This window comes from Vigna radiata, chromosome 1, assembly GCF_000741045.1.
Source record: "Vigna radiata var. radiata cultivar VC1973A chromosome 1, Vradiata_ver6, whole genome shotgun sequence".
NCBI lineage: Eukaryota > Viridiplantae > Streptophyta > Magnoliopsida > Fabales > Fabaceae > Vigna > Vigna radiata.
This window is the reverse complement of record NC_028351.1, coordinates 2,697,074-2,723,103: the sequence shown is the minus strand read 5'-3', so window position 1 is coordinate 2,723,103 and position 26,030 is coordinate 2,697,074. Positions and strand designations below refer to the sequence as shown.

The following is a 26,030-nucleotide window of genomic DNA, read 5'->3' as shown; positions in this document are numbered from 1 at the left end:
TCTTAATTATTTATTGACAAACTAATATTACAGTAACAAAAGGAATCTTTTCCTGTTATATGTTAACAAACAAAAAAAGTGTCTGGATGAGATAAAGAAAGTGCATCAAAAGCTTAAATAACGGATAAAAGTAAAAAAAGCATATGATCTTATTTTTAATGTAAACTCCTACAAAATATAAAACTAGTTGGGTCAATAATGTTGAGAAAGGTTTATTTGGATATTTTTTTATATAGGTTTATATTTCGATAAATTTAAAAAATTATTAAATAGTGTAATATTTAATGTAAATTATATAAGTATCATGCAATCTCTGTATGATATTGATTAAAGGTGATTCTTATCGAGAATCACATTTGACATTCCTTAATGCTTTTCTTTTTATCTTCAGTGACATTTTAGGTTTAAGTTACAAAGTTTTTTTTTTTGTCTTCAAGTTAAGGAGGTGGATACATGCGAAAGGTATTTTGATATTCAAGTTATTTATATGTTCGATTATTATAATAAAATCTTAAATTTATAATAAATATAAACATATAACTTTTTATTTTATGTGTATATTTATAAGTTTTGAAGTAAATTTTTTAATTGTCTAATAAAAGCATGACTTATCGTCTTATAAAAAAACTGTCTAGTTTGCAATAACTTAAAATAAAAAATATTTTTCTAATATTCTTTTATAAATGTTGACTGTCTAGTAAACGATAGACTGATCGATCATACGATACAATATATTTAATGTATATGTTACAAATAGTTTTTTAAATAAATTTCTATCTAAAAAAAACGAGTCCATGATACACAACCACGATTTACCCCAACTTCACCAAATAAAAAACAATTGGTGCAAAAAGTTTGAGTCCATGATAGTGACGAAGAAAGCGGCTTTAAGGAAAACGTAACAGTTGGGTTCACTTTGATGCTTTGGAATCGGAAAATCCCAAAATCCAATTCAACAACTTGTTTTATTCACCTTTTTCTACCCGTCTTTCTTCAAGTCTATTTCCTGCTAAAGGTTTCCATTGCATATTCCAGCATCCCAAAATGCACATTCCCATTACAAACCAACAACATTTTTAACTATATTCATTATTTTTCTTCTAAATATAAAAGAAATTTAATATAATATCCTATATCTCTTTAAAACTTTTATATGGATTTTTCCAACTTCTTTTTTCTCTTATAAACTATTTATTCTCTATTTAAATGATAGATAATGATATTTAGACAATATTTTTTTGACAACATTTGAACATTGATTATGTGTCAATCTGTGATTGGTTAATCAATAATAATAATCATAAATATTATTGTAGAATAATTTTTGACCAATCACATATTAACATATAATCAATATTTAAATGTTGTCTAAATATCATTATCCTTAAATGATAATCTTAAATCCATATCACCAAAACTTTAAATATTTAAAATAACATATTCTATTTAAAATAAAACAATATAAAATAAATAAATATGTATTAGAAAGTATATAATTTACTAATTTTTTTAATCAGCCTTCATGAAACATTCCTTGTCTTAAGGAATTTGATTCGCCACAGTTAAACCAACGTAGGGTGGCTGTTATACAGTGCTCACAACATTCTTTCTTTTTAAACGTTTATTTTTTGTTTCTCTCTGTTTTTTTTTTTTTTTCTTTTATTTGTGTTTCCTTTCAGACTCAGTTTGCCTTTGTTGGAACAAATTTTCTTTCAGTAGTTATTCATATATTTACCGAGACGCAACACTCGAACAGTTTCCGCCATTTTTCTCGGTGCTCACGTTCACGCATTTTCTCAAGCGGTATGCGCAGGGATTACGTAACGACGACACCGTTTCGTTGATAATTTATTGCCATTGGGTTCGAAGACGCCAGCGAGGGTGAATCGATCGCAGAGATGGCGGTGGCGCTCGCGGACAAGGTTAAGATCGGTGTCTGCGTGATGGAAAAGAAGGTGAAATGTCACTCAGAGGTTCTCTCTTTCATTAAACTTAATCAATTTTCTTCGTCTTTTATTTCGTCTTTTGTTTTGCGTTTTGATGATTTGGTACTACGGCGCCATATTTCGGATTTCGAAGCGAGTTTGAACTTCGAAGAATGCGCGCGATTCCCTGCCTCTGTTTTTCTGTCCTCATTGCTGGATTGGATTTTGCAGGTCTTCTCCGCCCCTATGGGACAGATTTTTGATAGGCTACAAGCATTTGGTGAATTCGAGGTAAGTGAACGAGTTTGCGTTTGCAGTGTTCTGATTTTTTTGTATCAGATGTGGTGGCTTGTTGTTGAATAAACTAGGAATAACAGAGTTTGGATTATATCGTAATAGTTTATTTTCCTTTCACAACTTTACATTTTCAACATATAAAAAATTGCAGTTGGTATTTATACGACTTTTACTATAATTATAAGAATTCACAAATCATCTATCACGTGAGATGCGTGATGATTCATTGTCAGCACATATACTGCTTACTCAAAGTTTATAATGTATTTTTATGAGTTGACTCTTAATGCATTGTTAGTATAAAATAGGTTATATTATGATATATAAATCTTTATTTTTAACCAAATTATAGTAAAAGTCAACAAACTTATCTGAACTTGATATTCTGTGATTACACGATAGAATACTATCAAAGCTCAGTACATACTCCATACACTATTTATCCTGTTTCTATTATATATTATTTTGTTGTGTGAAAGAAATGGTTTTGGTAATTCTGTTTTCCATTTTTTTTTGCAATGTTTTTTTCTGTTTATTTCTATTCTTATTTGATATTTTGTATTATTTGTAGGTCATACATTTTGGGGACAAGGTGATCCTTGAAGAACCAATAGAGAGGTATGATAGTCTTATTCGTATAGCTGAAACCTAGTTTGAACTCTAAATTTGGAGAGCAATATTTTGTGGTCCTGTTTGAGAAAAAAAAGTTTCACGTGAGAATTTAGTCGACTCTTTTATTATAATGCATCCAACCTAGGGAATAGGAATGTAACAGTTGGGCAGACAGAAATTGGGAATGCAAACTTTTGTAATTATAAGGGTATCAACAAAAAATACAAATGAAAATAAACTAAACATTCCCTAAGTTTTAGTTTTCACCATGGGAAAATGATGGAATTTCTTAGAACGTAGAAAGTTTCATTCACATGTATCAGTTAAACATTTATAATATCTTATTGTATGTTCGTGATAACATTCTTTTAAGTTATTTTGCTACTGTTTGTGTTTGCTATAACATTTATTTTTACTGGAGTTTGAGATTGCTGAAGTGTTTAAACTTTGTTGATTTCGAAAGGAACTAAAAACAACAGTGCCAACGTTTCTTTACCCCGCGCATAAGTTACAGCTGAACTGTTTTATTTTTGTTGACCTTGTGGATGTTTGAGGCTATGTGGTTCCACTAATGTTTAAATATTGTGTTATTTCAGCTGGCCAATATGTGATTGTTTGATTGCTTTCTATTCCTCGGGATATCCTCTTGAAAAGGCAGAGGCGTATGCTGCTTTAAGGAAGTAAGCTTGTTTATTTACCAACTTCATTTGATTTAAATGTTAAATGTATGTCTTGTTACTCACCAGCCTGTATAAGATAGTGTAAGAGCGTTAAAAGTTGGGTTATTAAGCACTAAAATGTTCTTGAATTACATATAAGCCCATGAACAGCTACATCCGTGATGGTCAAATTCTTTTATAAATATAATATGACAATAGATATATGCTAGGTTATCAACAATCATCTTCTCAAAAAAGAAACCTGTATTTAGTTTACATGACTTTTGATATGAGAATTTTTATGGTTCTTTGCTGGCTGATATTTCAAGGTAAATTTCTTTTTCTGACGCTGAAATTGGGAGGGGATATATTGCTGTTACGTGCAAGGAACCCTGTTTATGATGCTAATGTTGCACTATTCTGTAGCCTGTAAGAGGTTTTTTAGTCTAGTGGAACTGTAAGGTCTTTGTGCTACTCTTTTCAAATGTTGTGTTGAGAATTAGGCTTCATCACTGACAGGAAATCCTCCGCTAAGTTTGGTATGAGTGTAAAATGTATTCATGAATTTGCATGCAGATTAAGACACGTGAAGTGTACAATTGTGAGAAACTAGTCATTCTTGTGTATAAACTTTTATTAGATAGAGAGAAATCAGAGAGCATATCTTGTAATTAGATAAATGCCAGTAATACACTATTATTGGTTGAAATTTATTGATACTTAAAAATTTTGGTAGGTCCCTCTTCTTATTCAGTGAATTTCTCTTGATTTTTTAGTTTTCAATAAATTGTATTGTGTTAGGAAGAGTACTGGTAGAATGATGAAAGTACAAAGATGACGAGTCACCAGGTAACAACTCTACTAAGTCAGACTGATTTTGTTATTACAGTCTGACAATGGCAGCTGTAACTAACTATGCTGAAATACAAATGTCAGGCTATAGAATATCCTGAGATATACTCAAGAAGAATATTCTCTTGCAACTTTTGGGTTGCTTCTTAATCTTATTGAAACTGATCGTAACTGGAATTAGCCTCTAATTTCTAGTAAGATTTTGAAATCTTCACAGGGTATTATTGACCCACAAATGGTTTGACTTTCACCTCCTTTTTCCTAGTGGAGGTTCCTGCAATATTGAATCTATCATCCTGAAACCGTTTTCTTTCCTGGAGAAGGATATGGTAGAGATCTCAATTAACCACACTGAATCATTCTTGTTTAATTAGTGTTACTGTAGAATTAGTGGGCTAATGCTCAAATTTACAGCATATATTGCCTGTTGCTTTGTTTTCTGTTTTTCAGTTGTATAACATATGCACTCATATAATAGTTTCTTAAAATTTATAAATGGAGTAATTCCAAGAAAATGAGAAGAGTGAGAAAGCTAGAGAAAATACGGAGAGAGATCTGAACTAGTATTCTGTTGTTAAAACCTTATCTCTGAAAAATATGAACTATGAAAGTTGACCGGCAACTGCTAACAGCATTCAGATAGAGTGTCAGGGTTGAGTTGCGGAGTATGAGGCTTAAGTCGTACATAGGAAGTGTGGGATTGTTAGATTAATATTGGCATTGTAGCGTTTCGATTGGGACTAGTCACAGGGCTAGTGCACAACCAGCCGGTGAGTTCTAAGACTATGGAGCGTCGTGGGGTTCTAGGATCCAAATGAAAGGTATGGGACTCCAGTTTTACATTGGGAGTTGTGATTCTGGTGTAGGATTTTTATAGGTTTTGGACTCTTCCTACTACATTTGTGGTGTGGTTCTTCCAAGGTTCTTATCATAGTGTCAGTTTTATCCAAGTTTAACTTAATTTAAGTGCCGACAAAAGGACTAGACAAGCGGAAGATTATCTTCTCTAACAATGATTATCTACTATTTGTTACACTTTTACTTTGAATGTTTGGATGAGAAGGTTTACTGGTCCAAAAACTACTCATGCACTGGGATGCAGGCCTTTTGTGGTAAATGAACTGGAGCCCCAGCACCTTCTTCATGACCGAAGGAAAGTATACGAGGTACATGGATTGAATCAATCTCCCTCTTTTTTAGGTTTTAATCTAAACTCTTTGCAATTTTCACGTATGATGAAGCTTTGTTCTTTTGGCTTTGAATACCTTGCTAATGTGCTATCTCGCTTTGACTGCTCATAACTCTGCTCCGCATGCTGTATTGGCTTTTCCTTCATGGTCTGGCTTGGGTTTCGAATTAAGGCCTTAACTTTTTCTCATTGTTTATTTAACGTCTGATATTTATATGTACATTTATAGCATGAAGCCAAGCCAAGGAAGTGAAAAACTGAACTTTGAGTTTGTGTTAGTTCGAGTGTTGTTAAGTAAGGAAAAAGAAAAATAAATTCACTCATTAAAGTTATATTGGCTTGTCCTCTACTCTTCCCCTGGGATAGACTTTTAAACTTAGTGAAGATCAAATTTCTATTTATTGTTGTTAGTTATGAATTTATGTCCAATTACAGTAAAAAATGCTATGCTATTTCTTTGATGATATATATAATTTATTTTTATAAATGTTCAATTTTGGGCTTCAAGCGTCTTGAAATGTTTGGAATCCCCGTTCCAAGATATGCCCTTGTAATTAGGGAAGTCCCGTACCAACAACTGGATTACTTTATTGAGGAAGAAGATTTTGTTGAGGTTCATGGCATGCGGTTTTTTAAGCCATTTGTAGAGAAGCCTGTTGATGGTAAGCTCGTTTCTTGTGTGGGTGATACTCTTTACTTTGCTTCCGTCTCTTTCATTAGTATTTTTTTTAGTACAAAGTAACTGATGAATGATATGTGCGTTCTATTGGCTTGTTTTATCGTGGGTTGGGGGATGTTCATTTTGTTCCATTTTTTTTCTGCGAATCATTGTTACATGTAATGTACATTGGCTTCTTTTATCATGATAATGATTTTCGGGGGTTTTCTTTTTGATGCTTTATCTTTTACCAAGGAGTCACTGATATACGTAATTTACATTGGATTGTTTTGTCAAAACAAAGATTTTCGGTCGTATTTTTTTTGTCCTATTTTCTTTTATTAGGCAGCCCAACTGTTAACTCATGATATATGGAGTGCGATCATTGTTCCTGCAATCGAATTTTCAACTGCGGGAATCCCAATCAATAAAAGTTAATCTTAATAAAATAAATATAATTTAAAAGTTCTTACAGCATTGATTCGAAACTACATCACTCGGCAGTTTTATTGGACTCCAAGTGATCATATCCTGTGCGGTGCAGACACAAAATACCCAGAAATTTTTTTCAATATTACTTCTCAGCTTAATATCGACATTAATATAGATGAAAATCAACTAACATGTTTTGAATATGTGATATTCAAAATTTCAGGCGGAAACAATAGGGAATAGCATTCACTCACACTATGGCTTACAAGTTCTGTGATGTAAATACATCTTTTGTGTTTTTTAGTATGCAAGGAGTATAAAAGGGATTACATCTTCAAATCACGAGTAGTAACTTCTATAACTGGTTATTATATCTTTATGTCATTTCTTGAAATGATGGAACTCAACTACATGTGGTCATTGACTATTTGAACTCGAAGTTGATTTTTTCAGTGATTCCTAAGAAGTGCTTTTGTGAGAATATCAACAACCTACTGTCTTGTTTGAATGTAGGACAATCGAACAATTTAATTGTTTACGTTTTTTCTCAGAAAAAAATGTCTATTGATATTAATGTGTTTTGTCCGATCATGATAGACTGCATGCTGGGCAATACTGATTATTGTTTTTGATGTTTTGAAGGAAGAAACTCCTTGTTTTGGGGAAACCTTGTGTTTGTGCTAGAATCTCAACTATAAACAGATGATTTCTATAATTTATTTAGAATTCTGTGTATCTTTTTTTCCTTAGCTTCAACAATAAACACTTTTTGTTGGTAAAATTAAAATTTCATATTCCTTTTCCTTGCTCTTTAGGATGTAATGAGAATCTTAGATAATTTGATGAAGGGCCTGTTGAAACCATTTGCATCATGTTTTATCTCTTGCGTACCTTAATATTATGTTGGTGTTTACTTATTGTACATTCAATTTTGTGGGTTTTTCCATTGCAAGTCCTCTAGCATGATTTTCTTGTTGTATCTGATACTAAATGAATGGAAGTTATAACTCCAAAATGCGTTAATTGTGCAATCATTATTGAATTATACACTCACATACTCATGATTGGAAATATATTTCTCAAATTTTATAATAACTGTCATTTTTGTGCTTTTTGAAGCTGATAACCACAGTATAATGATATATTATCCCAGTTCAGCTGGTGGAGGTATGAAGGAATTGTTTAGGAAGGTGAGCTTTAGGCACTCTCCCTAGGTAGGTGGGTCATGTGTGTAATATTCTACAATAAACTGATATGATCTGTAGAAGACATTCTTTTTCTAATAGACTTGTTCAAACTGATTACTGTTTTGGTTTGTTTTTCTGTCGAAATAACTAACCCAGTGATGAGGTTTTATTAGTTCTCATCTGTGTAATAAACATCATCCTATTCTATCATATTTATTTTCAAATGGGAGGATTACATTGGTTGGATGCCTGTATGCTATCTTCAGCAGTTATATTGCAATACAATCTTTTGAAAGCATATATAATTAGTTGTAAATATAAATGTATAATATGCCTTCTTACAACTTGAGCTTTAACATCGCTTGTTTTTCAGTAACATGCTCTTTGGATAATTTATTGTGGTTCCTTTATCTCTTTTATGAGTTATAGTTAATCAACTTGGTCTCTGTTTTGGGTATAACATTATCTTAGGTTGGAAATAGGTCAAGTGAGTTTCACCCAGACGTGAGAAGAGTAAGGCGTGAAGGATCCTACATTTATGAGGAGTTTATGCCAACTGGAGGAACAGATGTTAAGGTTTGGCAGTTTTGAGATTTATGTTGCTTTCTATTCTTTTTCTCTTAAATGTATTTCAAATGTTTCTCCATATCTTTTTGCATATTAGAATGGTCTCTTAAAATTTTGATAAATGACTGTAGGTGTACACAGTAGGTCCTGAATATGCTCATGCTGAGGCAAGGAAGTCACCTGTTGTTGATGGTGTTGTTATGAGAAATCCTGATGGGAAGGAAGTAAGTAGAATTCATCGCTTTTCTCAGATATTCTTTCTCTGTTCTCATGGTATAAATTTGGTCTTCGTTGCCTATCCATTTAGCATTACAAGATGGTCCTTCTTAGTTATTAGTCCATTCCTAGGAAAAGCTTTTTTCCTACTTAGGTTTCATCATGTTGTTTTCTGTCAATCTCTAGGTTTCCAGTTATGCAGCTTTAAAGCAATATATGTTTCTGTATGAGTTTCTTTTTTCATCTTTTTGGGTTGCATTTTAGTTAATTGAAGGACACAGATACTTTTGGTTGGGCCAAACGTAGTTCTTTAAATATTCTTCTTTTCATACATTCAATCTATGAAACGGTTCTTGGTATATCTGTTTATGATTATTAATTACCAATAGAAAGCCTTATATTAAAATTGATCTTTTTAGTCCTTGTAATTTGAGCAAAAATTGTTTTAATTCCTCTTTCCAAATGTCTTTTACCTAAATATTGTCTAAATGAATACTTTAGAAGAAAACAATCATGTGGCTTGGTAATTGATAATGCAAAATCAAATTAGTTTATCCAGTGTTATTCATATAAAAGAAATCTTTGATAATATTTGGACAGAGCGACCAAAACCGGCTTTTTTCAAATTACAAGGACTAAATACATCAATTTAAATATAGGGACAAAAACTTTTACACCAAATTTAGACCAGAAACATATTTTGAGTAAATAGTCCATGCACTAAGTTGTAAAGGTTCTTTTACATTTTTATCTGATCAATGTCGTAGTGTATGGTATTTGCTAACTTTCGCAATGACTATTTAAAAAGTCGTACTTTCATGATTCTGATTAACATGGTAAAACTTTAATTAGTGCGTAAAAATTATAGAATATTCTTTTTATTAGAATTTAATGATTATACACGGATAATCTGAAACTGTATTGTACCGTCATCCAATCACAAATCATCATTAAAAATCATTGTGAAATTAAAAAAAAAACTTACCATACATAATTGTTTGTGATTGGATTACAATGTAAATTATTTTACCCTAGTTGTGGTTAGCCTTTTTTTTTTTCTAATTATTATTTGTATAAAAGAAGTAATTCATTCAGAAAAGAAAAGATTATTACAAAGAATTAGGCGGCCAAGAGATCCTCGTTACAAAAAAAAAAAATTTAGAGAACGAAGAAACGTCAATGAAGAAAAACTTTCCTATCTGGTTCAATATAGCCATTTGGCCTATTGTTTGCAATATAAGCCCATTGACAACCAACAATAATCTTCACAGCAGGTAAAAGAACTAGCTCCCAAGTGCCACTAGCCTTTGAGCCTATACACTTAGGTACATACACAAAATACGTAGAGAAACTAAGAGCAATATGAAGGAGATAGTCAGTCATAACGAAGAGTACATACACATAAAGGACTAGGACTAAATACCTTTATGTAGGACAACGAGGAATTCATGTGCCTGAGACGTTGTTGGTGGTGGGGCTAAAGCAGAAGACGAGGCTGGGTGAATTAGCAGCTGCATTTGTTTGTGAAACTGTAGTATGGAAGGTGAAAAATTCGTTTGGGACTCGAAGTTGTTTGACCTGGGATTAGAGAGGATGTGAAATTGTTTGTCCACAATTTTGGTTATAGCTCACTAGGGTTTGTGTATACTTGTGACTGTTAATTACAGTCATAATTCCATGAGTATTGCTTATCTTTAGGAGCACTAATTAACCAAAATATTGTAGATAACAGTGGAATGCAAAGATTTTGATTTTCGCTTTGTTGCTTGGTGAAGGGTAGTAAATAACTATGAACTAATTTTATGATATAGGAATGGACTAAATTGTACAGTACTAAGGTGTGGCATAGGTAAGTTGCAATCTTAATTGTCGAAAATTTGCATTTGTACCCAAAAAGTGTGGGTGTAATTTATATTCCAAATTATCCACTTCCTCAAACAAGCAAGGCCTAAATATTTTTCAGAAGTCTTCCTGGCTCTATCTGTTTCTTTTGTCTTTTGAGTCTTTCTGGTTGCCTAAATTGGTTATTCTTTTTTGTTAAAAAGTGTTTGGTCCCTAATCGTGCAAACATCTCATGGTTGTCTTAATTTTTGAGCGTATGAATAGAAGGAACAAACATGTGCCATTACAAAGCAAGTCAGAATTGCTTGCTTGAAACAATATTTTAACATGTTGAAGCAGTTTGCCTTCTCATTTGACAGGTCAGGTATCCAGTGTTACTATCTCCTGCTGAGAAGGAAATGGCAAGAGACGTTTGCATTGCATTCAGTCAAGCGGTATGTGGTATTTAATGTGGTAACTATACGTTAATAAAATATATTGTTTTTTAGTGGGTATTATCTTTTAAAACAGTGTGTACGGCTCCTTGGTTGTATAGTTGGATTTATTTTGTGAACAATTTCTGTTCTAATCACTAATCCTAATGTTGTGTTGGATTGTATTTCTAAAACTGCTACTGAATCATGTCAATAGCCAAGTTTCTATTTCTCTTTCCATTTTAGCTGCTTGTTCTTTTATTTTATAGCTTTTTTGCCTCTATGAATTTTGATCTGCAGCGTAGAAAATATGTTCTAAATCATTTTGCTGATAGTTTAACCATCTTGATAAGTCCTATCATAAAATCAATCTAGTGTTTTAGAAAAATGAATCTTATTATTTCAGTGGATTTAATCCAAAAGAGTGCATCTCTAATTTTAATTTTCTAAGGAAATCCTAAAGTGAATTAAATTCTATTACTTCACTTTATCTGACTTTCTAACTATTGGGTTGGGAATCTGTGAGCTAACTGTTATGTAGGTAAAATGTGGCTGGGCCAATGAAGTTTACACAGTATTTTATGAGTTTCTATTTAATGAATGTGATTCTCTTTAGAATATTGATTCAATGAAATATTTACATGAGTATAAGAAAATAATTTGTCTGATCATATTTATGCCCTCCTTTAAATTTATGTTGCTTTCAGGTTTGTGGATTTGATCTCTTGAGAAGTCAGGGACGCTCGTATGTTTGTGATGTGAATGGATGGAGCTTTGTTAAAAATTCGTACAAGTAAATTTTGTAATTAGATATTTTTGTTTTGATATGGACAAAACGGTTTAAAATACTCTATTAGTTTTTTACTTTCTTTACATTAACAGAAAATCATAGGATCAGTTCTTCCCAATTTGATATATATCTGATTTTCCCTTCTTTAGTAAATATTGGGAAGGATAGAGATTACAGTACTTTAAAAAGTTATAAATGCTACACTGAGTGATTAGTGAGAACTTCTATCATCGTAACCAATGCGAATAGGGTGTTGAACTCTGATTCCATACAATAAAGTTCCTTTTGCTAGAAGCAACATTTCTAATAGTTTCCATTGGGATTAATATGCATATGTAACTGATCTCTGGAAAAGAATGTCGCAAATTAAAATTCTTATCTTGTTTTAGGCAATCACTTGTCATGCTGAATGGTTGACTGGATATTGTCTATCATTTTTTATATTCTAATTTGTAATTGTTGAAGATCTCACATCAATTAGAAATGTGGTCAAAGTATATTGGTGCAAGCTTCACTTTACAAATTTGTTTTGTGAAGTTGAATTAGATTTAAAATTTATTTTCTAAACTTAACGTCTATTTTCTGAAATAAGATCAAAGCCCATCCTAGTGAAGTTTGTTTGGCCTATCATAGATATTCATACCCATGCTCAAAATGCATAGTCCTTGGCTAAGAATTTGTGTTATAAATCTCGTATTGACTTGAGATATGACTAAACTATAATATATAAGTAGGTGCAAACTTAACCTTACTATCCAATTTTGTGAAGCTGAGTTATATTTAAAGTTGACTTGATGGTATAAAAACCTATATTAGTAGTGGTAAATTGGTAATTAGTTTTATCATGCCACCTTTTATTGAACCACTATTGGACCGATCATAGATATCTAGTCTCAAGCTCAATGTGTCCATTCCTTAACAAGGAGTGTTGGAGATTCCACATCAACTAGAAGTATAGTCAAATTATACTATATAAGTGAAAAACCCACACTTTACAAGTTGGTTTTGTAAGGTTGAATTAGATTAAAATCAAGTTTCTAAATATACCAAATAGTAATTTCATATGAAGAGTATATATGATCAATTTACAGAGTATGTATATCAAGTGCTCGATGAATTAAGGAAAGACAAATGAAATGTTTCCATTTCATACTTTAAACCATTATTGAGCTATCACTAAAGCTTATGGCATGCCCTAGCTCTCGAATAGGCAAAAATTGTCAAACCAAAGGTAAATAATCAAAGAGAAGAGAGTATGAAAAGGAATGTAGGTGAAAAAACCTTTAAATTTGTCTCTTGTCTCTTATATACTTTGCTTATTACTATTACAAAGTCAAATGCTTTATATTACCCATAATGACTACATTTACAATGTATATATTATCCATAATGATTTTTGTTACGTAATTTGCTTGTGTCATAGTCATTACAAAATGATGAAAACTAGTTCAATGGAAAAAAAATTCCCCTTGTCATTTATGTACTCTTACACAAATTACAAATTTGGAACTCTAGAAAACGATGTCACACTTCTAAGAAAATAAAAACTTTTACTTGATTCAAGAAATTTTGCTTGATGTATGACAAATTAACCTTTCTTCTAATTTTATTTTTGTTCTACACGTTGTCTCTAGACCTTTTTATAGTATACATTGTTTCTCAACTTTTTTGTGCTTTTCAAAATCGTATTATTTTGTTTTTCTACTGAAGGTATTATGATGATTCTGCCTGTGTGCTACGGAAGATGTTGTTAGATGCAAAAGCTCCCCATCTTTCTTCAGTGGTTCCACCAACTTTACCATGGAAAGTAAATGAACTAACCCAACCTTCTGAGCCTCTAACTCGTGAGCCACTAACTCGTCAGGGTAGTGGTATTAATGGCACTTTTGGACAATCTGAGGAACTGCGATGTGTAATTGCTGTTATTCGTCAGTATGTACTAATTTTTTTTTTTTTCATTTGATTAGTATAATGTGTGGTTTCTCATATACTATTCACTTTCGGTAGTGGTGATAGAACTCCAAAACAGAAGGTGAAGCTAAAGGTTACTGAGGAAAAGTTGTTGAACTTAATGTTGAAATACAATGGTGGCCGACCCAAATCTGAGGTAATGTTATTTTTGGTCCTTCAATGACTATTATTAAGACTTTAACTATGTGGCAAACAAGTAGTTATCTGATTGAGACCAATTATATTCTCATCATTTCTATTTGTAGTAATCAATATGGAGATAAGAATACTCTGAAATGAATTAGATGATTCTAAAGATATTTTGAACCTAATCAATATGGAGATATTGAAGAAATTTTTATCCTTATAATCTTGTATTTATAACACTCTCCCTCTAGTTGGAATATTGATCATTCCCAACTTCACAAATATCTTGAATATACAATGAGGAAGCTCCTTAACGAAAATGTCTGCTATCTAAATTGTAAGTGCGAGACCTTTATCTAAATTCTATTGGGTAAATAGTCAATTCAGTACAATCTAATAAGCATTGCCATATTTCCCTTTTAGTACAAGAAGCAAAAGAAGAATCATCTTAGTACAAAAACTTTAACTCCACTAGTTTTGTTTGAACTGTATTAAGGGTTGAGTTAATTGAACATGTGTTTGGGTATTTAATAATTGTTACGTATGTTTGTTAAGGGAAAATTAACGTCAATATGCAGTCAACTTGAAGGACACGTTGATATGTGAGGGAGCGTTGTTGCTCCGTTGGATTTAGTACCAGCAGTGCAGCAAACATGTAGAATCGATGCGGACTGTGATTTTGCTGGCTTAGAAATGTTATTATGGAGGTTACTGGCTTAGAAATTTCTTATATTGTACCTGATATAGGACTAATGTAATTATTAAATATAGTAAAACTAGGTGTAGAATTAATCTTCCTTGTGTTTAAAATACGAATGTATTTAAAATAGTGAAAATGTAAACTAAGTCCAAATACAAACGAAATATATCACCGTTTTTTGTATTGATCCGACTATTTACCCTTAAAAATATGATGAATTGAATAGTAAGATTTTGTTGATATTTTTTCCTAATTTACAACGTGAAGGTTTATTCAAGATTCTGAATTCTTAATCTTTTGTGGTGTATAATTGGTATCTTGTTTACAGACAAGACTTAAAAGTCCTTTAATAATTTTTATATAGTTTTATTTTAGCTAGTGATTTCTTAATCTACGTGGTTGATCTATTGGTCTTTTTTGTTGCAGACAAAACTTAAAAGTGCTGTTCAGCTGCAAGACCTTTTAGATGCCACACGGATGCTGGTGCCTCGCACCAGGTATGTCAACCGAACAAATATTGATCTAGTTAGCATCCCATGCAGTTTATTAGCTTACTTTTTGGGTAACTGGTTTCAGGATTTTAGCATACATGCATGTGTTCTTGCATGTGTGTTGAGTGCCCAGATTGCATGTTCCTAATTTAGGTTTAAAAGTAATTATTTTTCCCAACTTGTTGGAGTTATTAATTCAACTGCTCTAATGATGCTCATTAAAGTAAAAATCTTTATTATGTGGTCTCCTTGTGACAATAACTTGATAGATAAATCAGGTTTTTACTAATTATAGCATTATAATGTTTCTAGGAATTATGTTGTATCCATCAAAAACCTTTTTAGGGACTTTCTGAACAGGTTAAGAATCACATTCGCCATGTTCTTGCTCATGCTAGTAGAGCTTTTGATCAACTAATACTCACCTCGAGTATTACAGTTAAATTTTCAATAAATTTAATATATACTTCTGTGAAAGGTAGTTCGGTGCTTATAGTCTGTCTAGTTTTAACTTTTTTTCTGGGTGTTGGTTGTTTATAGTTAGTTACGCAAACTAACTCTTGCTCTGCCCAGCTTTGTTGCTAGAGAGGTGATTGATATGAGGTCTGAAAGGCTTCTAGACATGCAGAGTTGAAAAGCTCTTTCCTGCTTTGCTTTTATTCTTAGTTTTGTCAGTTTCTCAAGGATTCAAGGGGCAGTTATTCTAAAACCTGAACATTTTGGACTGATTTTGCTTTGGTCATGGTTTTAGAGCTTCTATGGTCTATCACTCCTATCCTTACTTCATTATTTAGTGACAATAACAACCAAGCATGTCCCTCTAAATTGGGTCCGGCTACATGAATATCTTTGCGGAGGACCTCTTATATGCATATTTTCTTTCCTTTCAAGTGAAATTTCCTCATTTTTTAAATGTTCAAGCAAGAATAATGCATCTTTCATTTCGTTAGCTATGCTAAAAAACGGACTCTTTCTGTTGCATGTATACTTTGCCATTTATACGTACTACTAATAGTTTCCACCAATTTGTTAGTCAATACATGCATAGGCTTAGTTGGGTTTTTGAATTAACTTTATATTTTATATATTTAGACCAGATAGTGACAGTGAGGCTGAAGATGTGGATCATGCTGAAAAGCTTCGTCAAGTTAAAGTAGTTCTCGAGGAGGTTATTAATTCCCTTGGCACTCTTTTATCTATTATTAATAATCTATTATACTTTGTATTATGAACCCATTAGTCATTGGAATTTGAATTAAATTCAGTTTTTCTTGAATGTTCTCTGCGTTAACTTATGCCCTTGATTGGGTTTGTTTTTCATTCCACGAGAAATATCAGTTCTATATTATCTGTCAGGTACAGCTCTATATGAAAAAAAAAAAAATTCAAATTGATGGCCATTTTGGATTGGACACATACTCTTACGAGGGTGTAAAAGAATTCATTCTTATTTTTTTCACGATGTTGATTAAGCTATATGGTGGAATGCAATGCCCAACATGGCTGAAGCCCATGACTTGTTGACCAAAAACTGGGCAAAGTAAGGAAAGGTGGAAACACTTTCCTACCTGGGTTGTCAGTCATATAAAATGAAATTAATGATGTTTCTCTTTGTGCATAATACAGGATATTGTCTGTTAGCTGAGACATGCCAAGCGAAACTGATACAGCATATAAGCTTGCGTGTCCTTTTAAAACCTGTAAAATTGCTACCTTTGCTTTTTATCAAAGTCGTAAATTATTTCATTTCTTTTCCTTTTCTAATATTATCAGGGAGGACATTTCTCTGGCATATATAGGAAAGTTCAACTAAAACCACTGAAGTGGATCAAAGTGACAAAAGGCAATGGTGAAATTGAAGAACAACCTGTTGAAGCTCTTATGATTCTTAAATATGGTGGCGTTCTTACGCATGCTGGCAGAAAGCAGGTTATGAGGCTTAATTTTATATACTGTTAATATTGGTAGAAATAAAAAACAATTTCCATTTATAATCTTCTTTCCTAGTTGTTTGAATTACTTTCTCTTTTGCAGGCTGAAGAGCTGGGAAGATATTTCCGGAATAAAATGTATCCAGGTAAAAATTCAGTTTGGTTTTATTCAATAAATAGTTGAAATAGGAGGAATATTGTTGATGTTCAAACTGTCCAGCTATTCTTCTTTTATATAGGAAATTACATAAAATAATAAAGTAATTTACTAAAGTATGGAAATTGAACATCCTAAATTAGGGACCAAAACTTACAAATAGGGTCATCTGTAAGGACCAAGGGAATAGTTTAACCTAGTATGTATTTGTGTTTTAGTCTGTGTAAGACATGTTTCATACAGAACCACATTCTTATTTCATATAGCATGAACTTGTTAATGGCTTGTACTGTGTATGAAGGCAAACTTTTTGTGTGCTTTAAATCACAGGAGAAGGTACAGGGCTACTTCGCCTCCATAGTACATACCGTCATGATATGAAGATTTACAGCTCTGACGAGGGTCGAGTGCAGGTATGGGCTAAGTTGTGCTCACCTTAATAAAGAAAGTCCAAGTGGTTATCATTATTAGTGCTGCAATTATGTTTTAGGCTTTTTAGTCATCCTAATTTGTTCTTTGGCATCATATGTGAGCCATTTTTTCATGACCTGTGTTAAACAGATGTCTGCAGCTGCTTTTGCCAAAGGTCTTCTCGACCTCGAAGGGCAGCTAACTCCAATCCTGGTTTGTGTTCTTTCTGGTGAAGAAAATATTTTATCTGTTTTTATTATTGGATATTCTTGAGATATATCTAAAAAAGAGAGAAAATTATTTAGAGTGCTTAATTTTCCTTTCTTAGGTTCTCATATTCATATTGGGAGTGGTTGTCCTCATATACAATGAGGAGACAGATTAGTAAATAACAAGAAAAGTCATATATATTCTAACACTCACTCTCAATCTGGAACATACAAATATTATATATCAAGCTTGAAATAAATAAATTCAATTTGAGGTCCCCTCAAAGATTTTGTTAACACATGCAAGTTGATCATTGGATCTAATAAGTTTTCTTCCATTATTTAGATTGATTGTATGGTACATTACTCCCATCTTCTTCTAGGTTATCGTGGAAACCTTGGCCAAAGAACCATATTTCAATTGAGGTAGATTGAGAGATATAATTTTTCTCATTCAGTTTCTCATAATTAGTAAAAGGAGTTCCAGAAAAGGAGGTAGTAGGTTTGGAAGACATATTGACATAGGAGAACAACAAAAAAGAACAGAGTAAGAAACAAACCGTGAATCATATTTGACCTTCAACCAAGAGAGAAATGGAGAATCAAAGGGTAAAACAGGGGCTAGGAGGTCTGGAAATCCCTATGGAGGAAGCGTGATGTCACTCTTGTGAGAGAAAGGTGGCGTGTGGACATAATGTGCCTAGGAGTAGCAAATGGAAAAGGTGCACATGGGGCAAATTCAGTCTCTAAGACTTGTGGGTTTGGCCGTCACTTAGAGAGGCACTCCAAATCCAGTGGTCACCAAATAAAATTGTGACAAGGACGGTGATGGACAATGGTGGATGCTAGTCGGAAGGCATGTACTTTTGCAAACAAAACTAAGAGAGGCAAAGTGGATAGATATTTTCTGATATCAACTTGAGATAAACAAAAAAGAGATTATTATTTAGATAGTTTAATTTTCCTATCTTAGGTTCTCGTATTTATATTAATAATGGTTGCTCTTAGATACAATGAGGAGAGGGAAGAGTAAGAAACAAGACAAGTATATCTAGAGTCCTAGGCACAGGATAGGTACAACACAAAACATTTTTTCAATAAAGCCTATATATATATATATATATATATATATATATTTGACTGATTTTTTATTATTTTTTTAAGGTTTCCCTTGTTAGCAAGGACTCCTCCATGTTGGATGGACTTGAAAATGCCAGCTTTGAAATGGATGAAGCCAAGGTTTGTAATCTCTTTTGCTATTTATATTGCCTTCTATACTAGAGGAATTTCTCAATGTTTGTGAAAGTGAATTATGATTGGAAACACAAAGAACTTGGTTGCTCGACATTTAAGAGACGGATGGATGGGAAAATATAAATGACATACCTTAGCTTTACTGGAGAGTAACCGTGTAGTTAAATTTGATCAACAAATTTGTTCATGACTTCTTTTGTAAATTGATAAAATTATTTCTTGAGCAGGAGTTGGAGAACTTGTTGTCTATCTTCCTCTATTATCTTATATTTAGCTTAACATGAAAATTGTATATTCAGTATTTTTGAGCCATAACAAATGATTGCATGTTATGATTGGATGTCATTAATATCATATGGTTTGGAATGTTGAGAACAAAATAATTGATTAGTACGATCTTTATTGGCATATGATTGTTGTGGGTATCAGTTTAGTTGAAATGTCAAAGTAAATAGTAATGTCTAACAGTTGAAATGTTTAACTATTATTTAGTGATTGTATCCTTATGTAATTAACTCCATTGCTATTTTTTTCTGAATTGTGTTAACCATAGCAAGAGGGAGGGAACCTCTGTAAAAAACGTTTAGCGTTATGAGACTTAAAATTTGAAAGAAATATAACATCTTTTTAGTTTAAACCAAATTTCTAAAATTTATTAATTAACATATATAATACTATATAAACATTGGATCTTTGTCTCAAATAATTTACTCGGTAAAATAACTAGAGAAATGGTCAGTTTGCAACCCAGGTCCAAATTTCTAATAACGGATGTAAGGTGCTTAAGCCCTTCCCGGTTCCTACATTTTAGTAAGATTTGGGGTTACTGCAATGCTAATGTACCTTTTATCTTCCTCTTTTTGTAGGCTCGGTTGAATGAAATTATTACATGTAAAGCTACGACAAGTGATACCAATGGATCATCTGAATTTCCCTGGACGGTTGATGGTGCTGGATTGCCACCCAATGCATCAGAATTACTGTCCACTTTGGTATTGTTTTGTAAATCTTGCTCTTAAACTTGGTTCCTTAGAATTTGAACAATGGTGTTTACAAATTTTCATCACATAAAAGGATTCAAAATACACTTGCAACATTATATGAAAAGAGACTATTTCCAAATTTGAAGGCTAACTGGTCTTGGATGTGCAACTTTACCATTACGCTAAGGGTCATCTTCTAATAGACCTTAAATAAAGATGTAATCAAAATTTTCCTTGTTGGTTCTTACCTTTAATCTCATCCTAATTGCTACTTCTTCTATCAATAGAATTTTAAATTATTCGGGTGAAATTGCAAGCCTCTCTAGCAAAATAGCTAATTGATATTCACGGTCTATTTAATTTCTTAATTTTCCTGTTGTCTGTAGGTAAAGTTGACTAAGAAGGTTACGGAACAAGTAAGACTACTTGCAAAGGATGAAAATGATAAACTTACAGAAAGAAACTTATATGATATAGTCCCTCCCTATGACCAAGCGAATGCACTTGGTAAGACAAATATTGATGTTGACCGAATAGCTGCTGGATTACCTTGTGGTAGTGAAGGATTTCTACTAATGTATGCTCGATGGAAAAAACTTGAAACGGACTTGTACAATGAACGCAAGGAGTAAGTATTTTACCTTTTCCGGTTTAATCTTGTTACTGTGTTTTTCCCTTGTTTTATTTCTTATGTTAGTCAGAAAAAAATAGTTCCATATGCAGGAATTTTTCTGAAATAAATTATTTCTTATGTAAGAAATTAAAAGTTAGTACATAATTTATAATGACATTGTCTAGATTTTATCTTAATCCGTGGATGTAATTATTCTTTAATACAGACATCTACTTAAGCTATCTCACCTAAGCTATATTTGTTCTGTTTGTAGAAATATATATAGTATTTCAGTTGTATCTTGCATCTCGTTAAATAACTGAAGAAAGGTGGCTTTTAGGCCACTTTGTCAAAAAAAAGCGAGAAAAAGCTATTACTTAGAATATTTACTTGTGCCTGTTAGTTAGAGTTTTTCTAAAAACTGATAAGTTCAGTTTTGAAATAATACTTTCCGATGGCAATTTCACTTGCAATTCCATGAATGCCAGTACCTTGCATGTGTTGCCAACGGACTTCTGTTTTTCTGGTTGTATATGTGTTCTAGATTGGAAGACATACTAACAGAACTTTTACACCTACACAGACGCTATGATATCACCCAAATTCCTGATGTTTATGATTCATGCAAGTAAGTCATCCCTTTTATCTTTTTTTATTATTATTATAATTAAGTAGTTCATTTCCAACTCTACACTATTTGTGCAATATTGCAGTTATGGGGATAGATTATGATTATTTTCTGGAACTCTATCATTGAATAATGTAATTTAAATAAAACAACCGTGTTCATTGCTATCAATTTCTGGGAGCTTTTTCATTTAGATTTCAAGGAGAAATTATATTATCGAAGATTCTTTTGTTCCCCTATGGCTATAATGGTACTGCCGCTAAAATTTAGTTCTCTTTTAGTTTCCCCACGACTCTTGGATGTTTTTGTATCAAAGAACTAAAAGTTCAAATTGTTTGATTAAACGTGGCAATTGCAGAGATATAAGCAAATATGAATCAAGGCATATGATCTTCACATTCAAGGACACTATTCAATTATTAAAGTTAAATTTTTAATGTCGCACCAATAACAAGGAGTTATCAACCAAGCCTCATCCCACTAGACCCCTCCAGGAGGTTTCATTTAAATTATGTATGTTTTTCTGATGGTAAGTTAATGTTGACTTTCTTACAGATATGATCTTTTGCACAATGCACATCTTAATCTAGAAGGACTGGATGAGCTTTTCAAAGTTGCTCAGGTATGTAGAACTGTGTTTGGTATATTGCTGCCTGATTAAAAAATGATAAGATTTGAAAAGAGATAAGAGAGAATTAAATCAAGATCAGAGAGGAAGGTGTGAGAAAAAAACAATTTAGTACTAGAGACTTTATCTATTTGTAATGGTGAGAAAGAGAGAGAAGATAGAATGAATTCCGTGTGTATAATTTCCTCCATAGATACTCTTATTTATGATGAGTTATAAATACAAGGATTACCGATTTCCGTAATTTATACAAATATAAAACTAAAATCCCACAGTATCCGTAATTACAATATTTATGTAATTCTTAGTACTCTCCCTCAATTTAGAGCATGATGCTAGTTAAGTAGACAACTAATTCAAAGATTTCCTCAACGAGATTTGTGAGGATGTCTTCTAGTTTTTTATCATTTGAATTAACAAATCATCCGGTTTTGATTCCTTAGGATACCTTTTCGTGATGAAGTGGCAATCTTTATTGACAACAAATACATATGTATTTTCTTTTTTTATGATAACAAAAATAAAAAAATTATAATTATGAAAATAAATATAATAATTTATTCAATAATTTTTACAATTTGATTGTAAATATTTTTTATTTATTTTGTAAATTATTTTTATTTATTTAATTTAAAAAATAGTCAAGTTTCAAAAAATGGTCAAATAGAAAAAATGGCTAAATTTAAAAAAAAAAGTGATAAAATTGAAAGAAAATGTGCACAACAAAAAAATGAATTTCCTTTATAATGGTATAGATGTTTGGCCATGTTTGGTTGTCATGAAAATATTGGATTTGAGACAACATGGGCTAGTGCTTCATTGTAAAATATAGGGTCATTTGTGCAAATTTCCCCACCTCAGTTCTTAGAGCAATTCTTCGAGCTAGATTAAGTTCAAAAGTGGCTTAGGGAGTGGCTCGATGATTTGCTTCTGCACTTTATGTTGCAGGAAATCTTTTCAGATTATTAGCAATAAGAACTGTGTTGCCATAAGGGCCAAGTATTAGCATCATTCAACCTATATCAGGCAATTCTGAACAGTGTTGGTTTAGCCTTTCGGAAAGAAACTATATAATTAAATAACTCGAATTTATTACTTAGAATATTCCCTGCACAGAAATAAAACCTCTAATACGTACTATTTTCCTTTGTATATTGGCTAATTTGTTGAACCTTATCACTTCCCCAATTGCTTAGCCTATTTATTTGCAGATGCTTGCTGATGGTGTAATTCCAAATGAGTATGGAATTAATCCAAAGCAGAAGCTGAAGATTGGAGCAAAGGTAAACTCCCGTAGTAAAGATTACTCAATTTTCATTTTACCTTACAAACCTCTAAAGAGTAATCATAGTATTCCCTTCGGCATAATCTTAGAGCCAGCCACCCAAGAGAAGAAAACCAAAACCATACCATCGTCATTGATATCCACTGAATTTATGGAGTCCTAAGAACTTCAGCATGAGACACCTCCAGAGATCTCTCTCACACCCCTAAAGACCCATGGTTCACTTTATATATTGTTGATATTCATTGAGAATAATGTATTTCAGTTTGTACACTATGAATTTCTGTATCAGATTGTCTGAGGCATAAGTGCGTTTTGCAGTAATCTGTGTTTTATGCTTTCTATCTTGAGGAAGAAAACGAAGAAAGCAGAATTCATGTTTTATAAATCTTGTGGAATTGATTTAACCTGAATTTTTGAAATATGTTGCACAAAAGGTTCAACTCCTGCTTTAAGTGTTATTGCCGTACCATGTTGCCTCACCTTGATTGTTAAAGATAATAACCTTATAAATTTCTTTCGTCATACTATATCCACATTGATGATTTAAATGTTGCACAAAAAGAAGGTTTTTATAACGTCTTCAGTTTCATGCAGGTTATATTGTTTATGAACATGTACTTAAAACTCTAACACCTGGTTAATTTTCTTTATGCTGTTTCAATTCAGGTTGCTCGTAGGTTGCTGGGGAAGCTTTTAATTGATCTGAGGAATACTCGAGAGGAAGCCATTAATGTTATAAAGAACAACGAAGACCTTTCATTATCTGAAAAAATTAAGAAAGATGCAGAGGCCAAATCAAAACTATTCCATAAGAATGACGAAATAGATCAAGATGATGATGATGATAAAGAGACCAAATATCGTTTAGATCCAAAGTGAATATCAAGTTCTCATGTGATTTTCTACACTATTTTGGTCTACTCTACTTTAATCTTCTTGTTTTGCACCAGGTATGCAAATGTGAAGACACCTGATCGCCACGTGCGAACACGCCTGTACTTCACATCAGTGAGTGTTGTATCCACACTCGCCTAACGAGAGATTGAAGAGTAATTGTTGGAGCTGTTTTGAAATATAAAGTTGATAATCAGAGCAGTTAATAATATTCTATTGCCATATTGTATTGATTTATTAACCGAACAAAATTATCAAAAGCTCATATGTCAAGTTATAGTTATATCGAAACCTCAACTACAAATATGCATTTATCTGAAATTCTAAATGGATACATGAAAACGAACTGATCCATAAAATTTGTAGCTTAGAATTGTCTGTAAATTTGATCTTCATACTCTGTTTCACTTGGATAATTTTGTTGATAGGAATCACACATACATTCTCTTATGAATGTTCTTCGTTACTGTAATTTGGATGAATCCCTTCAAGAAGAAGAGGGTCTTGTCTGCCATAGTGCTCTAGAGCGACTATCTAAAACAAAGGAGCTTGATTATATGAGCCACATTGTTCTTAGGATGTTTGAGAACACAGAGGTGAGTCATTTTGACCATTTACCTGTAGAATTACTAATTATTCCCAAATGTTTTGCGTTACAAGAATAGGTTAAGTTATTGTAGTTCCTTATGTTTGTATCTGTGGAACCTTCTTTTGACTTTGAAATCACAGGTGGCTCTAGAAGATCCTAAAAGGTACCGCATAGAGCTGAGCTACAGCCGTGGTGCCGATCTGTCTCCCCTGGAGGTAAATCATATGCAACAAAAAAATATACATTTTGCATTTTGTTCATTTGTTATTACCATATCGGCGGCCTTGTTGTATAAAATTGAAATCCCTCATATATGTTATCCAAAGAGAAAAATGATATTGAAATCCCACTCAACGTCAATGCATGTTGTCTGTTGTTTCATAGAAGTGGAAGCCTTACCTGAATCCATGTAAATTCCGTGATGTTACGTGAGGAATATACGCAAACGTGCTGAATTTTCAAAAGCTTACATAATTGTGTTATCTATATGGTTGGCAGAAGGAAGGTAGTGAGTGTACACTGCACCAGGAGCACACACTGCCCATCATGGGTCCCGAAAGGCTGCAACAAGTAGGATCATATTTGACATTAGAAACCATGGAAAACATGATTCGTCCATTTGCTATGCCAGCAGAAGACTTTCCTCCTACACCTGCAGGATTTTCGGGCTACTTCTCAAAAAGCGTTCTTGATCGTCTCGTTAATCTTTGGCCTTTCCATAGGCAATTCAGTAATCTTGGAAAATAGTCCTACACATTTAATCTGTCCTTCCTCTTTTATTTTTTTCACTTCAATATATTTTTGCTTTCTGAAAATATAATGTCCTTTGGAATAGTTTTCTTTACATTTTATTTTTTATTTCTTCAAATGTACAAAAATTATGTAATTTGGTCCACAGAGGGAGACCGAAATGCATCGTCCTACAGAAGAATTAAAAGTAAATAAAATTTGAATACAAGCCATTTTAATAGTATTCTACTTGAGACAATTATTTAAGCTTTTCTTTTATCGTACGGTAAACTCTTGATTATCCAAAGCCTTCTTTTGGTGTCTCCTTTGGAAAAAATTTGGGACAACTAGCTACTTTACATTACCTAATTTAGAAAGTGATTTATGACTTCTAAAATAAGTAAGGAAAAAGTCTCTTTAACAACTCTTTTTTGACAATTTTTTTACAACGCATACGTGGCAGTTTATGATTGGTCCGTTTCAAATATTTTTTTAAAGATAAATTCAAAGATACATATAAAATGATGACATATGTCCTGTTGTAAAAAAGTTGTTAAAAAAGAGTTGTCAAACTATCATTGTCCAATAAGTAATTCAAAAGATATTTGACCATTTCAGATTGACCAATATGGAAGGTTGTAGCATGTGTTATACATAAGGACAATGATATTTTAACAACTTTTTTACAACAGGACACGTGTCACAATTCTATTGGTCTGTTTGAATTTATTCTAAAAAAATATTTGAAACGGACCAATCACAAACTGTCACGTATGCATTGTAAAAAAA

The 26,030-nt window shown here is 32.4% G+C and overlaps 1 protein-coding gene across 8 annotated transcripts; it reads left to right on the top strand.

The window, feature by feature from the left end:
• Positions 1-1,588: 1,588 nt before the first annotated feature.
• Positions 1,589-25,487, top strand: LOC106774350 (inositol hexakisphosphate and diphosphoinositol-pentakisphosphate kinase VIP2). 8 transcript variants are annotated; one of them, XM_014661326.2, is made up of 30 exons: positions 1,589-1,955; positions 2,157-2,216; positions 2,794-2,840; positions 3,431-3,514; positions 5,448-5,511; positions 6,043-6,196; positions 7,744-7,814; positions 8,283-8,387; positions 8,510-8,602; positions 10,796-10,870; positions 11,557-11,642; positions 13,350-13,571; positions 13,647-13,746; positions 14,863-14,933; positions 16,020-16,095; positions 16,701-16,856; positions 16,962-17,004; positions 17,346-17,428; positions 17,577-17,639; positions 18,800-18,874; positions 19,756-19,881; positions 20,259-20,500; positions 21,069-21,113; positions 21,669-21,735; positions 22,953-23,024; positions 23,696-23,904; positions 23,980-24,037; positions 24,352-24,519; positions 24,653-24,727; positions 25,011-25,487. In XM_014661326.2, the coding sequence occupies exons 1-30, from the start codon at positions 1,899-1,901 to the stop codon at positions 25,257-25,259; spliced, it is 3,096 nt and encodes a 1,031-aa protein (XP_014516812.1). In that variant the 5' UTR covers positions 1,589-1,898; the 3' UTR covers positions 25,260-25,487. The 8 variants fall into 8 exon arrangements, with proteins under 8 accessions (XP_014516812.1, XP_022637563.1, XP_014516802.1 ...); XM_022781842.1 differs by having other exon boundaries at positions 5,409-5,511; XM_014661316.2 differs by having other exon boundaries at positions 1,589-1,973.
• The last annotated feature ends 543 nt before the right edge of the window (positions 25,488-26,030 follow it).